The sequence below is a fragment of the Castor canadensis genome, chromosome 7, assembly GCF_047511655.1.
Source record: "Castor canadensis chromosome 7, mCasCan1.hap1v2, whole genome shotgun sequence".
NCBI classification, from domain to species: domain Eukaryota; kingdom Metazoa; phylum Chordata; class Mammalia; order Rodentia; family Castoridae; genus Castor; species Castor canadensis.
Window position 1 is genome coordinate 123,313,451 of NC_133392.1, and position 17,798 is coordinate 123,331,248.

The window sequence follows — 17,798 nt, forward strand, 5'->3', positions numbered from 1 at the left end:
CTTCTCCCCCAAGTAGTCCCAAAGGATAGGTTTTTGTGTTGATTTAGAGAGTCGATAATTCTGTAAAGTCCCAAGTAAATGGCAAAACACAAGCTCAGATTGGGCTTTTGTATTCGTATTTTATAAACATTTCAGGATTTTTTTAACGACCCTTGACCTTTTGCTATTCTTAAAGTGAAGATCTTACATCCTAGAAGCTTGGTTAGAAACAAACTCAGTGTCATCTCATCACCTTCTTTCTCCATGTGGATCCTACTCTCAGCAGCACCTCTACCAATATAATCTAGTAATTAAATTAAATGGACTCCAAAGCTAGATTGCCTTGATTCACACTCTGGCTCTGGTCTTTTTTTTTTAATTGTTTTATTATTCATATGTGCATACAAGGCTTGGGTCATTTCTCCCCCATGCCCCCACCCCCTCCCTTACCACCCACCCCACCCCCTCCCTCTCCCCCCCACCCCCTTAATACCCAGCAGAAACTATTTTGCCCTTATCTCTAATTTTGTTGACGAGAGAGTATAAGCAATAATAGGAAGGAACAAGGGTTTTTGCTAGTTGAGATAAGGATAGCTATACAGGGAGTTGACTCACATTAATTTCCTGTGCGTGTGTGTTACCTTCTAGGTTAATTCTTTTTGATCTGACCTTTTCTCTAGTTCCTGGTCCCCTTTCCTTTTGGCCTCAGTTGCTTTTAAGGTATCTCCTTTAGTTTCTCTGCGTTGAGGGCAACAAATGCTAGCTAATTTTTTAGGCACACCTCCCTTATGTGTTCTTTGTTTTATCATGTTCTCAAAGTCCAATGCCCTTGTGTTTGCCCTTGATCTAATGTCCGCATATGAGGGAGAACCTACGATTTTTGGTCTTTTGGGCCAGGCTAACCTCACTCAGAATGATGTTCTCCAATTCCATCCATTTACCAGCGAATGATAACATTTCATTCTTCATGGCTGCATAAAATTCCATTGTGTATAGATACCACATTTTCTTAATCCATTCGTCAGTGGTGGGGCATCTTGGCTGTTTCCATAACTTGGCTATTGTGAATAGTGTCTGGCTCTGCTCTTAATAGTCTTGAGACCATAGGCAAGTTATTTGTTTCATGTCTCAATTTCTTCAACTGTAAAATTAGGATAATAATTATACCTATCTCAGATAACCTACCTCAGAGGATCATTATGAAAGTTAAATTATTTTATAAATGTAAAGTGCTTCAAGGAGTGTCTGGTTACAAAATAAGTGCTCAATAAATGTTGGCTATCATTATCATTTGTAAATGTATGCCTATTTGAATGCCTCTGAGAGCAACAGAGGGTTCGCTCACCCCTCCCTTCTGCTTCCCCAAGGCAGCTTGTCCATGTGTTGCTCAGTCACATTCTGGTTATCATGAGCTTTGGAATCCATAGTCCTGAGTGTGAATCCTTATTTCTGCCACAGGGGGCAGGATAGCTTTGGTATCTTTTTCTGTAAAATGGCAATACCACCTATTTCACTGAGCCATTGTGAAGACTAGTTAAGGTAGACTGTATGAAATGTAGCATGCACTCTACATGATTCCAGCTCCATAGGATGTGCTCACTAAATGGTAGTTGCTGCTATGAAGATAACTTTGAAGAACAAAATGAAAATAAAGACCAGAAGGAGGACAAGGAAAGGTAACAGAAGGAGCACTAGTAGCCATTTCAGCAGCAGCTGCTGCTGCTTGTTAGAGTGCTTTTTGAGTAGCTGAGTTCTGCTTCCCTGCAATTTTACCTCACCCGTCCTAGCTGTCCTCAACTGGAGCTGTGCAGAACATGTCTTCTCTCCCTTCTATTGTTATCCTTTAGATACGCATAGGGTCAGCACAGCCCCTTCCTGCCCCTATAACAACAGTACCACCACTTCCTTGAACCCTTTCCCCACACAGAGTTCTGTTCTCACCTGTTTCTCAGGGGACACAGATTTTAGGTTTCTCCCTAAGAGAAAGTCCTTTCTGGAGTGCTCTATGCCCTTTTTGAATGGGTCAAAGAACACTGCAGAGTGTGGCTGAGGAGCAGTATCCTACATGCCCCTCATTTCCCCTCAGTCACTCTGTCCAAACCAGGTAAGTGAGAATGGAAACAGATTGCCTGGGTGTACTTTGAAATTCTTGTCTAAGAATTCAGAGGAAAAAACTGCTTGATCTGGGGCACCAGAAGAAGAGCCCCAACAGTCCATCATTGGTGGCATAGCCCCAATGAAGCTAGAGAAGGGGGTCTCCAGAAATGAAGGCATTACCCAATCACATAAAGGATAGCAGTCCTGCTGGGCAGTAAGTTAGGAACAAGTAAAGGCAGCTGTGTACCTGGGCTCAGAAGGCTGAGGGGATGAAGCTCCAGCTTTTCAACTGGAGAAACCAGAGCACTACCCAAGTAGCACCCCATCCAGTAGTGGCTGTCACCTTCTGAGCACTTACTGGTTTAGGATTGTTACCACAGACTTCAACATTATTCTACTTAGCCAACACAACAACCTACAAGGGAGAAACTATGATTCCCATTTTACTGGTGGGAAAGCAAGCTCCAGTTTTATAACTTCTTCAAGGTTTTATAGGTAGTAAAAAACAGATACAGGATTTGAATCTAGGTTTACTTCACTCTTTTTAGCCAATATGCTGTATAAACAGAGCCTTTTTAACCATATAGCCTTAAAGAAGTGGCAGCCACCTTGAAACTCAATTATATCATCTCCACAATTTTGCATGTTTTTTGTTGGGACTAAATGAGGTAATATATTTAAAGCAACCTAGCATGTAATAGATGTTCAAGAAGTTTTTATTTCTCCTTTCCTAGATCCCAGCTCTCCCACTTAAAGTGACTAGAGAAAACCACTTCGTTTTTCTTAGAAACTGATTTCTCATGTGAAAACTGGGTACAATTTATGAATCTCTAACCTTGCATGTTAACAACTTCAGCCAAGGAACAACACAAGCCTGAAGCTCTAGCCTTCCAATCTCTTTTGCTTCCCAGAATGTCTTTCTGCCTGTACTCCTCACTCTGGCACTATTATCATTTTGGTTTCTCCCAGCAAACATCATATTTACAAACCACAAATAACAAAATAGAAGATGCCGGAAGAGCTCTGGCATGTTAATTAAGAACAATAGCGGAAGCAGCTGGGCAGAAAATGCCACAGTCGGAAGCAGAGGCAGCATAGCTCTGTTTGTTGACAGAAGCCAGTGCAGCATTGTACATTAATTGCAGAAGTGGGTAAACATTTGCCAGCAGCTTGCCCCCAGTGCATTGGAAGACAGACAGCAGGCTGGGCCTTCCCTACTGCTTTGCTTGCCCATCTGCCCATAACCCAAGAGATACTAGTAGTGCAGGCTTTGCCTCAGGTTCCTTATAAGCAGAAAGGATTCTAGGAGTGGATGTATTTCCTTAATGACCCTCCTGGGCATACCAGGTTTCCATCTGGATACAGTCAAAGATAGTGTTCCCCCTTCTACTTGCCAGCCTGCCTGTGACACCCAGCTTTGGCCCTTGGGACCTCCCCTTCTCTCTAGCTGGAAGAATACAACAGAGTCATCTCATTAGCTATGGCTTGAGTTGAGCAGAAGACAATTACCCTGCCTCAGGTGTTGCAGTTGTTGCCCACAAGCCCAGAACTCCTGTAAATAAAGCAGCAGCAGCCTCAGGCCTGACTAGAGACTGCCTGACCTTCCTTTCACACACATTAGGAGCTGCCTGTTTGTCTGTGTGTCCATCTACCTTTAAAGTTGCTCTCACACACAGCAGCCATTTTTGACCCCTGCTATGTGCCAGACACTGTGCTAATTGTATGTTATTTCTAATTTAATCTTCACATCAGTCCTACAAGGTTGATACTAACTCCAAAGCTACAAAGCTGATAGCCAACACAGCTGAGATTTAAACCAGTGTCTTTCAACCTTTTGAAATTCATGACCCTTTTTTTGGAGGGGAGGGGTCATGATTCAGGGCCTTATACATCTAGGCAAACATTTTACTACTGAGCTATACCCCCAGCCCTCTAATGTCCCCTTTTGATAAATAGGAAAATTTTGTTTCTCAGATTCAGAAAACCTTCATGTACATTCCCTGCCCCTGACTTAGGAAGATAAAAACCATCATAGCATACCCCATAGTGCCAAGAAGATCTTTTCTAGCTTTATTTTGAATAGTTCATACTTTTTATTTCTAAAATATAAGGTTGTATTATTGGGTTGACTCATTTTTTTCAAACTACTCCAACAAGGAGATTGTGTTATGCCTCCCTAGGGAGCCTTGCCTCTCCAGGGGAAATGGTCATCATTGGGTATGGTAGAATGACCATTCTGCTATTTACTACATATAGTTTTAATGGGAATAAGCTCCCACCAAAATCTATTGTCCCAGAAAGCAGACAGGCCTCCTGCTACCAGGAGTTAACCAAGCAGAAGTCCCTAGGAATGTCATTTAGTTCTTTAACTAGTATCTTTCCCAAGAGCACAGGAGGTAAGAGAGCTTTCCAAGAAGAGGGTCAGTGCTAGATCTTTCACTAAACTAAAATGTAAAACTTGCCCTTTGGTTTACTCATATTACATCAGAATAACAACAACCACCTTGCAGGGTTATTTTCAAGATGAAATAAGATAATGTGGAAATGCTCATGCCAGTGCATAGTAGGCTCCAAATCAATAGGCATAGATAAACTGAATGTCAGGTGGAGAAAATTGTGCTTGTTCTAGACTTTTGAGTATATGCTTGCTTTCTTTCTTTTCAGGTAACTCAGTTGGACCCCAATAAATCATTATTGGAGGTAAAGTTGTTCCCTCAAGAAACTCTTTTTCTTGAAGCAAAAGAGTAAACACAGCTCAGCGGTGGAACCAGCCATTCTTTGACAAGCCAATGGCCTGCGTCAAGAGATGGGCTTCTTGCCAACCCACACACATGCTCGTCTCACTCAATTCAATGTCACACTTCTGCCTCTTGCAAGATTGCTGGGGAAAAAAAAGTAATAATAAACATAACTACTTAAAATCTCCCATCCATGAGTATATGTTCCCAACCCTCACTATGGAGAATTGCAACTCTGCCACCCTGCACTTTGCCCTTGCTCAGTGGCTAATGTGCTGTTCAAGTGTGAGATCACTAGTAGAATTTTTACCTCTCCAGTGCACATCTTTTCCCCGGAGTGTCTAGAACAGTTTTCTGTCCTGTGACAACAGGATGCTATGTATTTGATATGTCTCATTGAGTCAAGACTTACATCTCTGCCTTTTTATTTTCATGACTGGTTCTCTACTTTGTCACGTAATTTTAAGAGGCAGGGAGAAAAAAAAAGTCAAATGGGACATTCTTGGCATGAGATTAAACATTGTTGTAGGAAAAAATAGTATATCATTTTTGTTGGTACTTTCTGACTTCTTTACTAAGATGTAAAATTTTGTTTGAGGACTGCTTTGGTATATATGCAAGGTAATTATTTAATACTGCTTCCTTGGGTTTCCAGGTTCCATCTAGGAAGTGTTTACTGTTCCATTGCAGCATGGGAAATTATTCAAATGCACAATATGAATGCTGAGATAGTATACAGAGGGTGGTAGTACCAAGACTTTGATATCTGACCCAGCTTTGAGAAGCTGCTGTTGGCTTTGCATTTTTAGCAGTTAGAACCTCATAGATACCAGCTCCCAAGTTGCTGGTCCATCAGTGAACACTGAACACAATTCTCTCCTGCTTTTCTCCTACTCCTTCACACATTTGGACTTTGTCACTTGATGTTTTAAGCATCTTGCTGTTGCCAAAATCTGATAAACTGTCCCATGAGTTCTCTTGTAATAAGGAACTTGCTCTACTTTTAATATTAGAAATTGGACTCCTATCTCAAATGAAAGGGACCACATTTTTTGACTGAAAATTCAGACTTCATGTATTTAAGAGAACAAACTTCTGGGCTCAGCCCAGAAGACATGTGTTGCTTGAATCTACATATAATAATTTGGGATTTGATTTAATGGGTATGGATTTTATTAATCTATGAATGTGGGGTTGGGGATCGTTCATAAGAACACTGTTAATTCCCTCACAGCCAATGATTTCCTTTTAGACTTGAAATGTTCTCCATGGCCGTTTTCTTTATCCTAGGAGTTGGTTTCCCAACTTGGATATTTTGTAAGTATAAATGCTAGATTTGTTCCCCTGGCTTCAGAAAGGGGTTCTCAGAAGCCTCTAAGTGAAGCTGCAGATATATCTGGTCATTTTCTCTCTACCCAGAAGTGGGTGTTGACCAGGAAAATTCCACCTTGTGTCTTTCCTCTCATGCTCCACCAGGGAATCTCCCTGAAAACTCTCTTAAGAGAGATTATTTCTAACAGACTCATGCCTTATCTGCCTACATGTGGGACTAGTCTGACCCCATATATCTCTCCAGGGAGACTGAAAGGAGTGAGGGGAGTTCCACTTTAGCACTTCCTCTCCAGCTTTACTTCCTGAGTGACTCAACAAGATTATCATTTCCAGCACACTTAGGCCTATCTTAGAAAGTTCTCAGTCTGACCTGCTTAGCTCCATGAACTCCTATCTTTTAGGAGTTCCCATAGCTGGGAAAGAATTCATTCAGCTAATTGTATGTGTTCACATGTGACATTCTGGTCTACCGAGCGCCAGAACAGTTGGACAAAGCATTTTATACCTCTTCAGGCAAGCACAACATAAAAATGACTTGCTTTCACCACGGAATTAGCATTATCCTTTACAGTTCTTCCTCCTACCCTCAGACTTCTCCAGCTGTACATCCCAGCCTCCAGATTTAGCAAGTGAGTCAATCAGAATGTTTGTTCAGCGTTCTTTGCCCAGCTGTTTAATGTGACCTCCAAGACTCCTTGTCATTCCCCTCCCCCCAATCTGCTTCTCCCTTGTGTTCTTGGATTATCAGTTGTGTTTTTGGAGACTTAGTTTGAAAATTTAAGGAAGTATTGCCAACTTCCCATTGCCTTTCAAAAGGTGCATGCTTTTTGGAGGCTTCTGGTTGGAGATGTTGCCATGATTTAGCACCATATAGTTTTATAGGACATGCAGTGTTCATCTCTGAATTGTACGTATCCATATCTGAATTGTATGAGAGCATTTTTGTGGAATCTTTCTAATGTAGGAGAAAATTTAAGTTTTTGTAGATTTTACTTTAATAACATTAGAAACAGGAAATATATTTAAAGTTGCATTAAAATTGCTACTCCCCAAAATTGACATGCTGGCCTGAGTGTTCTGGTCAGTGGGATAGATTTTTAAGAAGTTGCAAAGCTCTGACAAATTTCATCTGAAACACAGAAGTTTTTCATTTTCACTTGTCTTCATTAGTACCATCACTGATAGACTCACTTCCACATGTCCCCCTCAACTGTCAACTATCCAGTCCTGGGCCCCTCAGGTGGATGGGACATGGAATCCTAAATTCATACCAGAAGTAACTCATAGAGCCATTGTACTTTACAGTCTCTGTAACCCATTCGTGTGTATTTTCTCGTATGATCATTTTTTTTTAAATCTTGGAGTGAAAGTTTCATGTACCCATATACTCCAGAGATTTCACTGTCTTCCAATTTGAATTTTGTTTCTATCATAGATGTGTGACCTTAAGGTGAGTAACTTCTCTGAAACTCAATATCCTGACAATATTCAGATAACCCTTTGCAGTTTGCCACACCTTCCACACTCATAATTCTAGTCCACTGCTGTGAGCAAGGCAGAGATGATGTTTCCATTTTTGCACATGAAGCTCAGAGGGTTTTGGCTTGCCTAGCATCCACAGCATGTTAGACTCAAGCCTTGGGCTCTCATTTCTCATTATTCTTTTATAAAGATCATCTTAGCTTCATGCCCAAGAATGTCTCTTTCAACTTTCTATTGTACACATTAGTATTCTAGCAAGGGAATCTATTCAGATTCTCAGTGAGATCTCTTGATCCAAAAATATTGAGTAACCACCACTTATATCATGCAAACAACATTTGACTATATGGGAAGTTCAGCCTGTCCATTCTTTTTATCAAGCCATATTTTTGTCTAAGAGAAACCCCAACAAGAGTGAAATGCAACCAGTTGGCTCTCATGTCTTAAATCTCCCTGTCGATTTAGTATCTCTGTCTTGTCTCAGATAATCAGCTTCAGAAGAGGACTCTTAACAACCTCAACTGGCCACACAGCTTCCCTCCACTAAATTTCTAAAGTTTGGTCTGAAAGGAAATATCAGTAAAAGAGACTTGATCTCATCTTCAGTCTCTTAACTCTTACTTTGTGCATTATCTAGTAGTCACGGCTCTTGGTTTTGAGAGGTGATATATGTGCTTATGTGTACAACCTCTGGAGACATTGCCTGGGTCCAAGCCACTCCTCTGCTTACTAGCAGTGTACCTTGGGGAAATCACTTGATCTTCCTGTGCCTCTGATTTTCAGTTATAAAATGAAAACAACAGTACCTGGTTGATAAAGTCTTATGAAGGCTAAATGAGTTAATGTGCAACAGTTAGAACAGCTAATATCTGTTCTGCAAACTCATGGAATTATAATAGGAAAAAGAATGTGTGGTGACAGCAGTGAGAAGTGACAGTTTATGGGAGGGGAAACAGAAGATGTAAGAGTAGAAATAAAAAGTCTAGGCATTCTACTCTAGAACTTCAGAAAGAGTCAGCCCAGCTGAGCATTTAGGATGTGCCCAGTACTATACTCAGAGCATTATAGACCTTTCCTCGTGTAACCTCACAACAACAGGCTCAAAGGTGAGGCAGTTGGCCCAAGCTCTACAACTAATAAAGAGCTAAGCAATTCTAGACCCAGACCTTTGATCCCAAAGACCCTGCTGTGTTTGTGACAATGCAGTGTTGCCTTCAATGAAAGTATAACATAACACCAAGACATTTCAAATAATTGGCAGTAATAATAACTTTTAAGGTGTTGGTGGATGCTAAGAAGAGTAAAGCCACATTTTTATAGAAAACTCAGCTCTCCAAAGTGACTGATTCCCAAAGAGTTACTGCTATTGTTATATAGAAATGTGTCAGAATCCAGGATTTAATTTTTAATGCCTTTTATTTTTGAGTGCATGCCATGATTTAAGACATCTCTAAAATCTATTTCCTGCTCCCTCATCCTTTATCCCACTGCCATTTCTCCCTTTCAGACCTTTATCCTCTCAACAGGATTATAAAAATACATTCTAATTGATCTCCATTTCTCCAGTCCCTTTTCTAGACCAGACTCCACACCACTGCCAGAAAGAGTTCCCTAAAAATACTTGCCTCACCATGTCCCTCCTCAACCCCCACTTTAATCTTAACATGGGCTTTCCTTTACCCTCCAAATAAACCCCAGATACTTGATTTGGATTTAAACCAGTATCATCTGGCCCCTTTCTCCCTTACCATCTCTATCTCTAGTAGGCCTTCAACTCATCTTGACCTAAACAATTTCCTGAACCTGCTAGCTTTCTGTCATCTTTGGTGTACACTATTGCCCTCATAGATATATACTACCCTCTATCCTTTACTTTCAGTTTAGACTTTTCTCCTTCCAAGATGTTTTCTTGACCATTTCTACATCTCCCTACACTCACTGGTTAGATGCCTGTGCTGTGAATCTTCAGCCTGGTGCTGCTCTTTTCATATCACTGGGTCACTCCAAACCATAACTCAGCTCACATCGTTTCTCCCCAACCCAGTCTGAGTTCCCAAAAGGGTCTGAGTTACTTCATATTCTCAAGGCCTAGCAAAATGACTAACTAGTACATAATGGGCACACAGTAAATGTGAATATATTAAGTGAATTTGAACAAAGAGATACTAGTATCTAAGTTCTAATAAGGTGGTCACTTCCATCTTTAACCTCCAACTCATCTAGAAACATTGAGAGGGCAGAAACTGGATCTTAATCATCTGTTTATTTCAAGCCAGCCCAGGGCCTAGCACATTGCAGTTGTGCACTCAATAGTTACTGAAGCAGTTAATTAATTGGAGCTGGAACAAAACCAACTGGAACTGCTGAGGAAAGAAAAAGAGTAAAGGAATTGGTGCTGAGTCCCTAGGTAAGCCCAGCACAATGCTAGGGGCAGTATATACAACTCAGTCCTCCTGCATGCTTAGAATTATATTGTAAGGTCAACACTATTATCATTCTTACTTTACAGTTAAGAAAACAGGTTCAGAGAGATAAAATCACCATCCCAGGGACACAGAGGTATTAGAATGAGGAACTGGACTCCTCTGTACCCGAAACTCAAGCCTGCTTCTTTCCCTTATTGATGATCCACCCCCACCAGCTGCCTCAGTAGATGTAATTTCTGACCCACAGGTAGTAGCAACAGTAAACATTCTTATATACCCCTCTTGCCTCCTCAGATGCTGTATTTCCCTAGTTTTTCTGTCTTCCTCTCTGATAGATGCTTCTCCCTCTCTCTCATATGTTTGTCTGCTCTGCCTGCCTTAAATGTCAGAAACCCCTGAGTTCCTTTCTTACTCTACTCTTCTTTCAGATTCTTCCTAGATATGAGACAATTTGTACTTCAAGACCCACTCAGATTTTGCTTAAGGTATAAACTCCATGACAACAGGATCAGTCTGACTTACTGGCACTACTTAAATGCCTGTTGGTAACAGAATGAACAGTTATCCAGGCACTGAGAGATTTATTAGTATAAATTCATTTGCTCCTCATAACCACCTTGTGAAGTGGGAGCCATTGTTTTCTTCACTAAGGCAGAGGAGGTTAGGTCATTTGCTCAAGGTCACACAGCTGGTAAACTAACAATCCAGGAATCAAACACAGGTCACTTGGCTCTAGAGTTCAGGTCAGTACTACTACACTGTGCTACTCCAATAAGCTCCTGGGATACCTCCCAGGACAACACAAGGGCCTTTTCAAATACCCATGTTTTCCCCTAGCAGAGCAGTTAACACATTACTGTGATTATTTGCACAGAAGTCTCCCCTGCTATAACAGGGCACAAACAGTAAATGCTATATGAATAAATGAACTCCAAAGCTACCCTGTGAAGTAGAACATGCTTTCCCTTTTTCATACATGGATAAACTGAGGCTCATAGCTAGTAAAATCTCAGAGGTACTAAATTCTTATAGCTACTTTATTACATACTCATGATCCTTGCTTGGGCCTGTCTCCAAAGCAAATACTTTTTCAAATCATGTGTTTTCAGCAAGCCAGCGTTTAAGTACTATGAAGTGTCCCTTACCTTATGCAAATGAGGTTGGCTTTGATTCACCCAGTAATCCTCTTAAGGCCTTTTGTTAAACACTACCTTTCAGTCTCCACCCTTAAACCAGAACTCCCAAAGGGATGGGGTGGTATCACCAATTCCAGAGCTGTGTTAGAGACAGTTCCCAGAGTTATGGAAGCCAGAGGAGGCCCCCAATCTGAGAATTAAAAGACCTCTAGGTAAAGGTAAGACCTGAGAGTTCTGTAATAAACGTGCCTGCCATGCCTGACAATGTGACATCCCAGAATTAGAAAAGGAAGACATCCTACAGGATCAGATGGAGGCCGCCCTCTGGACTCAGTTCTCCAGGCCCTGACTTACTTGGGAACACACTAGAACATTTGCAGAAGGCTTTCCTGAAGAGTTAGCAACAAGAGAGACTTACTGAAACTTTTCTTTGTGTTCTGGGGGTCAGGGGAAGCACATGTAAGGGAAACCAAATGAGCAGCCAGGAACTTGCTATTCCAGAGATAAGCACAATATCTCAGCTGAGCATCCATATGAAAATAATAGTCTTCCCAGCTGGGCCTGCATAGGCCTTGTCTCATTTTAGAACATTCCTAATTCACCAGGTATACTTTCCTCATTCTGCAGATAGAGAAACTGAGGCCCAGGGCTGTGAAGTAACTTGCCCAAAGCCTCCATTCTGGCATGCCTTTAACCACAGTTAGAAACTGGCCTATGTAGCTATTGCCTACATCCCTCCATTTTTCAAACAAGGTGTGTTTTCCGAGTTTCTTACATAATGAACGATCAGAGGGAAGAATATGTTCTCTCTGAAATAAAAGTGGTAACTGCACCATATGTGGTGACCTATTAAGAACCAGCCTTGCTAGGGTGTGTCCCAAATAATAGAGGCCCTAAGATGAGATGGGGTAGGGGTGTACTTCCCAGAGAACTTGGGGTGGTCCAGGGCTGTGCTGCTCCTGTCTCAGTTTCTGGGGCAAGATGCTTTGTGGCAAACATGTTCTGGGTAATAGAGTCTTTGGAGCATGGCTAGGGGAGCTGGTAAGGTGACTGAGGGAGGAAAATGACCCAGAGTTCCTCTTGGATCTTGAGCACCCTGGGTCTGCTGGAAGGTCTCTGGGCCACACAAATCCACCAGAATTCTGGTTCCAGAGAGAGTTTTTCAGATTAGGGTTCAAAATCAGAGGCACCTGGGAAGGCACTCCTGTGGCCAGCTCCCTGCTCCCCAATCTTCTCTCTCAAGATGGCAAAAAGGTGCTGAGAAGGGAACAGTTTTCTTCTCTGGAATGATGGCGAAGAGAGGAATCCATTCATTCAGTGACTACCTAATAATAAACCCAATATTTCTTGATTGTTTACTATGTAAAGAGCACTAAGAAGAACTTTACATGAATTGCACTACTGAATGCTCACAGTGACCCAATGAAAATATTATTTTTACCCCCATCTTACAGAGGAGATATAACAAGTGCAGGAGTCTTAGCCCTTGCTCTGTGACCAGAGATGCTGAGGATATTGAAAGAGATGCCAGAACTTGACTAACAGAACACAGTCCTGTGGGTGAAGGGAGGCTATAGTGCATGAAAGGTGGCAATGAAGCCCCCATAGAAAGAGGCTCCAAAGACCAAGGGAAGTTCCCTTCCTCCATGCCTGTGCCCCCTCCCCCAGCAGGCCAGCTCAGGGAACAGGATAGAGCAAGTGGCCTCACATCCACTTCCTAGTCTCCAACCAGTCTCTCTTCTATAGATGCTAAGAACAGTTTTCACCCCTCCTCACACTAGCTGTATGACCTGGGAGGGTCACTTCCTCTCTATACTTCAGTTTCCTTTGATATAAATTGGAGATGAAGAAGAGTAGCTGTGTTGCTTCAGAGGACAGTGCAGATGCATGTGAAGAGTTCCCGGGGTCCATGTGTGCCTATTTGTGCCCCTAACAAGAGACAGTAGGGCATCTCAGAGGCTAGGGTCCAAAGGAGAAGTAGTTTTCCAGGTGACTTAACTAGCCTGGGACCACGAACATGGAGGAGACAGGCATCTGTGCATCAGTGCCACTCCAAGCCTGTAGTCTGAACCACCATTAGGGGTCCTCCACACACCCAGGAAAGTAGTATGTTAGGCCCAGTACCAACTCATATGGGCCTCTGAATTGGGGAAGCAAGCAGAGCTACGTCTACACACAGGTCCACACACAGCCTAGGAGACTATGCAACCCAGTAGAAAATGGGGGAAGGAGTCCAGTCAGTAGAACAGCTGTTTGAAGAAAAGATGAAAATAGAGAGGGGTGGGGGAGGGGAAAGGCAGCCTGCAGGGGTTAATTAGGCTTTTTCTCAGAACCATTCCTACCTCTTCAGTCAGTGACCTGGGAGTTACAGGCTGGGAATATGTGACTGCCAACAGCCCCTCCCTGTACTTTTGAGGAGAGGTCTGGACTCAAATCCAGGCTGATGCCTTTCCTTTCCACACATTTTTACCCTTCAATATGCAGTGGCTGAACTGCTTCTGACCTCCAGGCAATCTGACTCAAGGTGGTGAGGCAAGCCCAGACATGGCTGGTGACTCACCCAAGATCACACATCACAGCAAGGCTCCAAATCTGAGGAACAACTGAAGCCTGGAAAGTTATTCCTGAAATCACTGTTTCTCAGAGGCCCTCTTGGGGGAATGGATCCAGGAGAAAGATGGTGTAAAAAAAGACCAACCTGTGGATATACACCATCCCCAAAGCCCCAGGAGGACCTGCGATTCCACTGTTTCCACTGCATCCCCTCCCTTCCTCTGGAGTTCTAGGTAGGGTTTTTTGGATAATTTTTGTGGGTCTTGGAAAACTGTGAGAGCTAATTTGAAAATTTTAAATGGAAAAGAGGTTAGAAAGGAGGCTGGTTCCAAGATAAACATACTATAATCAGTAGCTTTTTTATGCTCCTCTTAAAAGCAGATGTTGTAGTAGGTCAACAATATACAATAACTATATAACATACCAGGGATATACACTTAAGAAACATAATTATAGGAAGAAAATGATAACACTTACCAAGAGGCAGAATAGTTGTGAATAAAGCCATACTGTGTCCGGGATTGAAACAGTCCATATTGTGAAGATGCATAATCTCCCTCATTAATTTCTAAAGGTAGTTACATTTCTAAACCTACTTTATTTTCTTTTTTGTAATTAGCTTTAAAATTTATAAAATGTTTATTCAGAAGAATAGCCACAAGAATTATATAAAAGAATCAGGAATCAGAAGTATGACTTGCCCTTCCCAAGTATTACAGAATTACAATAATTAAAATACTAAAACTGGGGCAAGAAGAATAGAGAGTTCCCTAGAAGAGAGTGCTGAAACCCACAAAGGCCATCTGAGATTTTAGTATACAGTATATGGTCAGTGGGGAAATGGGTAGATCATTAAATAAATAAATAATCATTTGGGGGGAAATTAAGCTACAAAATTCACACCTTCCATCAAAATTAATTTCAAATGAACTAAAGGTATAAAGGTAAATAATGAAAAGAGCTAATATAAAACATAGGTGAATGCTTTTTAGAAGGTTGGATTTGGAAAGTCCTTAAATATGATACTGTAGAAAAAAAAGCATCATTCATTAAAAAAACTAAAACATCATAAAAATAGCAAAACAGGATAAACAAAAACAAGAATGTGAGGAAGTTCAGTAGATGCAGCACAGAAAAGGATGCTTCTGACTTTGGATATTTATTAAAACTAAGCAGAGAAGAACCTATGATTTTAAAAAAGGATATACACAAATCATTTAAATATGTGTATTTATATATATATCTCCAACACATATACAAAAAAACTGAGGAATGACTATGAAAATGCAAATTACAATGTCATACTACTTTTCTTGCAGATTAAAATGATCAGCAAGATGCACCTTCACTGACAGCCTGTCCTGAGGTCTATTTGAAAGGTAGCTGTTAAATGCCTTTAAAAAAAAAAAGCCTCTTGTTTCTAGAATTTATCCTTAGGAAATAATTGGGCAAATGCATGAAGAATGTTCATTGTAGCAATGTTATTAAAGCAAAAATTGGAAACTAAACACCTCTAAAAAGGAATTGGCTAAATATTTATCTATATAATGGAATAAAAATCCTTTAAAAAGACTGTTTAAATACGTTGATTAATGTGAAAAATGTTTATCATTTGCAAACTTTTGTAAATACAAGTACGCAGAAAAAATGTTCTATAAGCTTTTACTTTCTCAGAAAAAGCATTACCAGTGTCAGTTTGGGAAACTTAAGGGGTCCCTTTCTTCAGGAAGTCCCTTTCATACTCCTTCCCCCATTCTCAAGACCAGAGACTCCTCCTGCAGCTGTGTTTTCACTTTAATGTCGCTGGTAGGTGAAGGTGTACCCAGTTGGCCAATGAGCTCTGTAAGGACCCATGATGGTTGATTTATCTTGGGTCCTAATGGCCTGGCACACGTTAGGTAATCAACAAACCTTATCATTTGGACGAATGGCTAATTCTCTTCTGTTTCATGAATAAGTGGTGAATTGGATGAAATTGAACTTAAGGGATGGTACCCTAGGTCCCATCCTACTAGCTCAGAATGGAAGGTGAGGAGACAAAAGCTTGATTTGACCTATATTTCTTTCTCAAGTCTTAGCAGCACTATGGCCCGTGGCAAATTACATCGCCTCACTGAACCTCAGCTACTTCTGAAACATGGAATGTTGCACCTTCCCCAGCACACACCAAGGGTTTGCCCGGTGCCCTCACGGTAGAATATTCAAAAATAGAAGCAAATAGATGGGCAGGGAACACCACACTTAGTCCCACGCTGACATACACCCAACCAGAGATTGTGGAGTAGGAGGTTTGGCGACACTGGGCAGTGACCTCCCTTGTGCATGTCCTGCAGACTTGCTGGTTCTGTCCAAAGGAGGAAAGGACTCCACGTTGGGGACTCCTGCCACCAGAACCAGTGCCTTCGTTCCCCAACCTTCACTTGGCCCCTCCACCTGCCCCTTGGGTAAGGGGTCGAGGGCCCAGGAAGAAACTGGGCACCAGCGGGTCCCACCCAGCAGGTGCACAAAAGGATCTCAGGTCAAGCTTGAGTGGGTGGCACCCAAGCTGAGCCCCAGCCTGGAACCGTGCAGGTTGTCGGAGTTAGATGGGAGTACTCCCGGGTTTCAAGTTTGCTCTCTTCTGTACTGGTTGTGCGATGTGGGACAAAACACCTTAACATCTCCGGGTCAGTTTTCCCACCTGGCAAGCTGAATAATAGGTCCTGCCCCATAGAGGGTGGGTGTGACTTTGGAAGCCACTGCAGGGAAGGCGGTAGGTGAAGGGCCCCTCACGGAAAGAGCGCTCGAAAAGCCCAGCGCCACGATAAAAGAGGTTCTTTCTGGCTCCGAAATGGTGCCTTTTCCCTGGTCCTAGGCTAGAGCCATTTAGTGAGGACAAGGACAACAAGGGTTGTGCTTCTCCCTGTCCACCCGGAGTACGCAACACTGAGGATCGTAATCAGCGGGACTCGAAATTGATCTGGAAGAAAATGTCGTATTTGTGCACACGTGCCTGTGTCCACGCAGAACAGGGGCGTCTGTGGTTGTGCGGGAAAGCGCAAGTCGGCCAGTCTGCGGAGACTTCTCCCAAAGGCTCCTTCCCCTCTTCTCGGCGCCCTCTTCCCAGGTGAAGAGTTTCAGCCAAACTAATGGAATCCGGAGCGACTGGTGAAGGGGTGGGGGTGGGAGGGGCGATTCCGTCCCGGAGCCACCAGTTTGGGGATAATTACTTTTAATGTCAGAAAGATTTAGTTTAATATCATCTCTATTAGGCTGCCGGGAGGGTAATTAAACGGGACGCGTCGCAGCCGGCTAACAGATGGCGTCTGCTTGCTCCGAGGCCGCGGGCAAACAGCGCAAAAGTCAACGCTTCCCAAGTCCCCCATTGGCGCCCCCAGCCCTTCTCCTAGTCAGTGTCACAGAATCCTTATCCTCGGCCCTCAACCCCAGCCTCACCTACAGTCCCCCCAAGGCCGTCCCTTTGGACCCCACCGCTGCCTGGCCGTGGTGTGGGGGTAATGGATGGGGTCCATCGTAAATACTGGTGTGGAGGATTTTCTTGGCCGGAGGCTCTCATCCTGGACCCCTCTCTGGCCCAGCAGAGGCATCAGCAAGCGATTCTGAGCGGAGGACTTGTGTAGTGAGTGTGAGGATATTCGTGAGCGTGTGGGAACGAGCTCTCTCAGCCACCGAATTCGTCGTGAAGGTTTATGGCTTTCTCTCCAAGGTCCCAGCTGTAGGGTAGTGCTGGGCTCCGGGGGAGAGCGAAGGCACACTGCGAGAGGATGTGCCCGCGTTTTGGTGTGCAGTCATTTGAGGTGAGAGTCTGTGGGCCTCTAGGTGTGAGGTCACTCTCCCTCCATCCAAGTAATGTCCCAGGAGGAGAAGACGCTTATGAGAGCGCTTTGAGGTCAAACTTTCTGAAGGGGTCCCTTGGGTTCTGGAAGGGCAGCATCAAAAGGTGAGCGCGCCCTGTGGGCTCTCACTGCATGTGAACGTGTGTCCAAACTTTTGCCTATATATCATGCGTGGGAGGCTGAGTTCGAATGTGAAGCCACACATGTGAGAGAGAGACA

The 17,798-nt window shown here is 42.8% G+C and overlaps 1 protein-coding gene across 3 annotated transcripts in view; it reads left to right on the forward strand.

Moving 5' to 3' along the window:
• Faf1 (Fas associated factor 1) overlaps window positions 1–5,002 on the forward strand; it is a 410,583-nt gene extending 405,581 nt beyond the window's left edge. For all 3 annotated transcript variants that reach the window (XM_074080173.1, XM_074080176.1, XM_074080174.1), the window contains one exon: window positions 4,741–5,002. In XM_074080173.1, coding sequence (XP_073936274.1) covers window positions 4,741–4,824 — 84 coding nt within the window. In that variant the 3' untranslated portion in view covers window positions 4,825–5,002. The remainder of the gene's footprint in view (window positions 1–4,740) is intronic.
• Window positions 5,003–17,798: the final 12,796 nt, after the last annotated feature.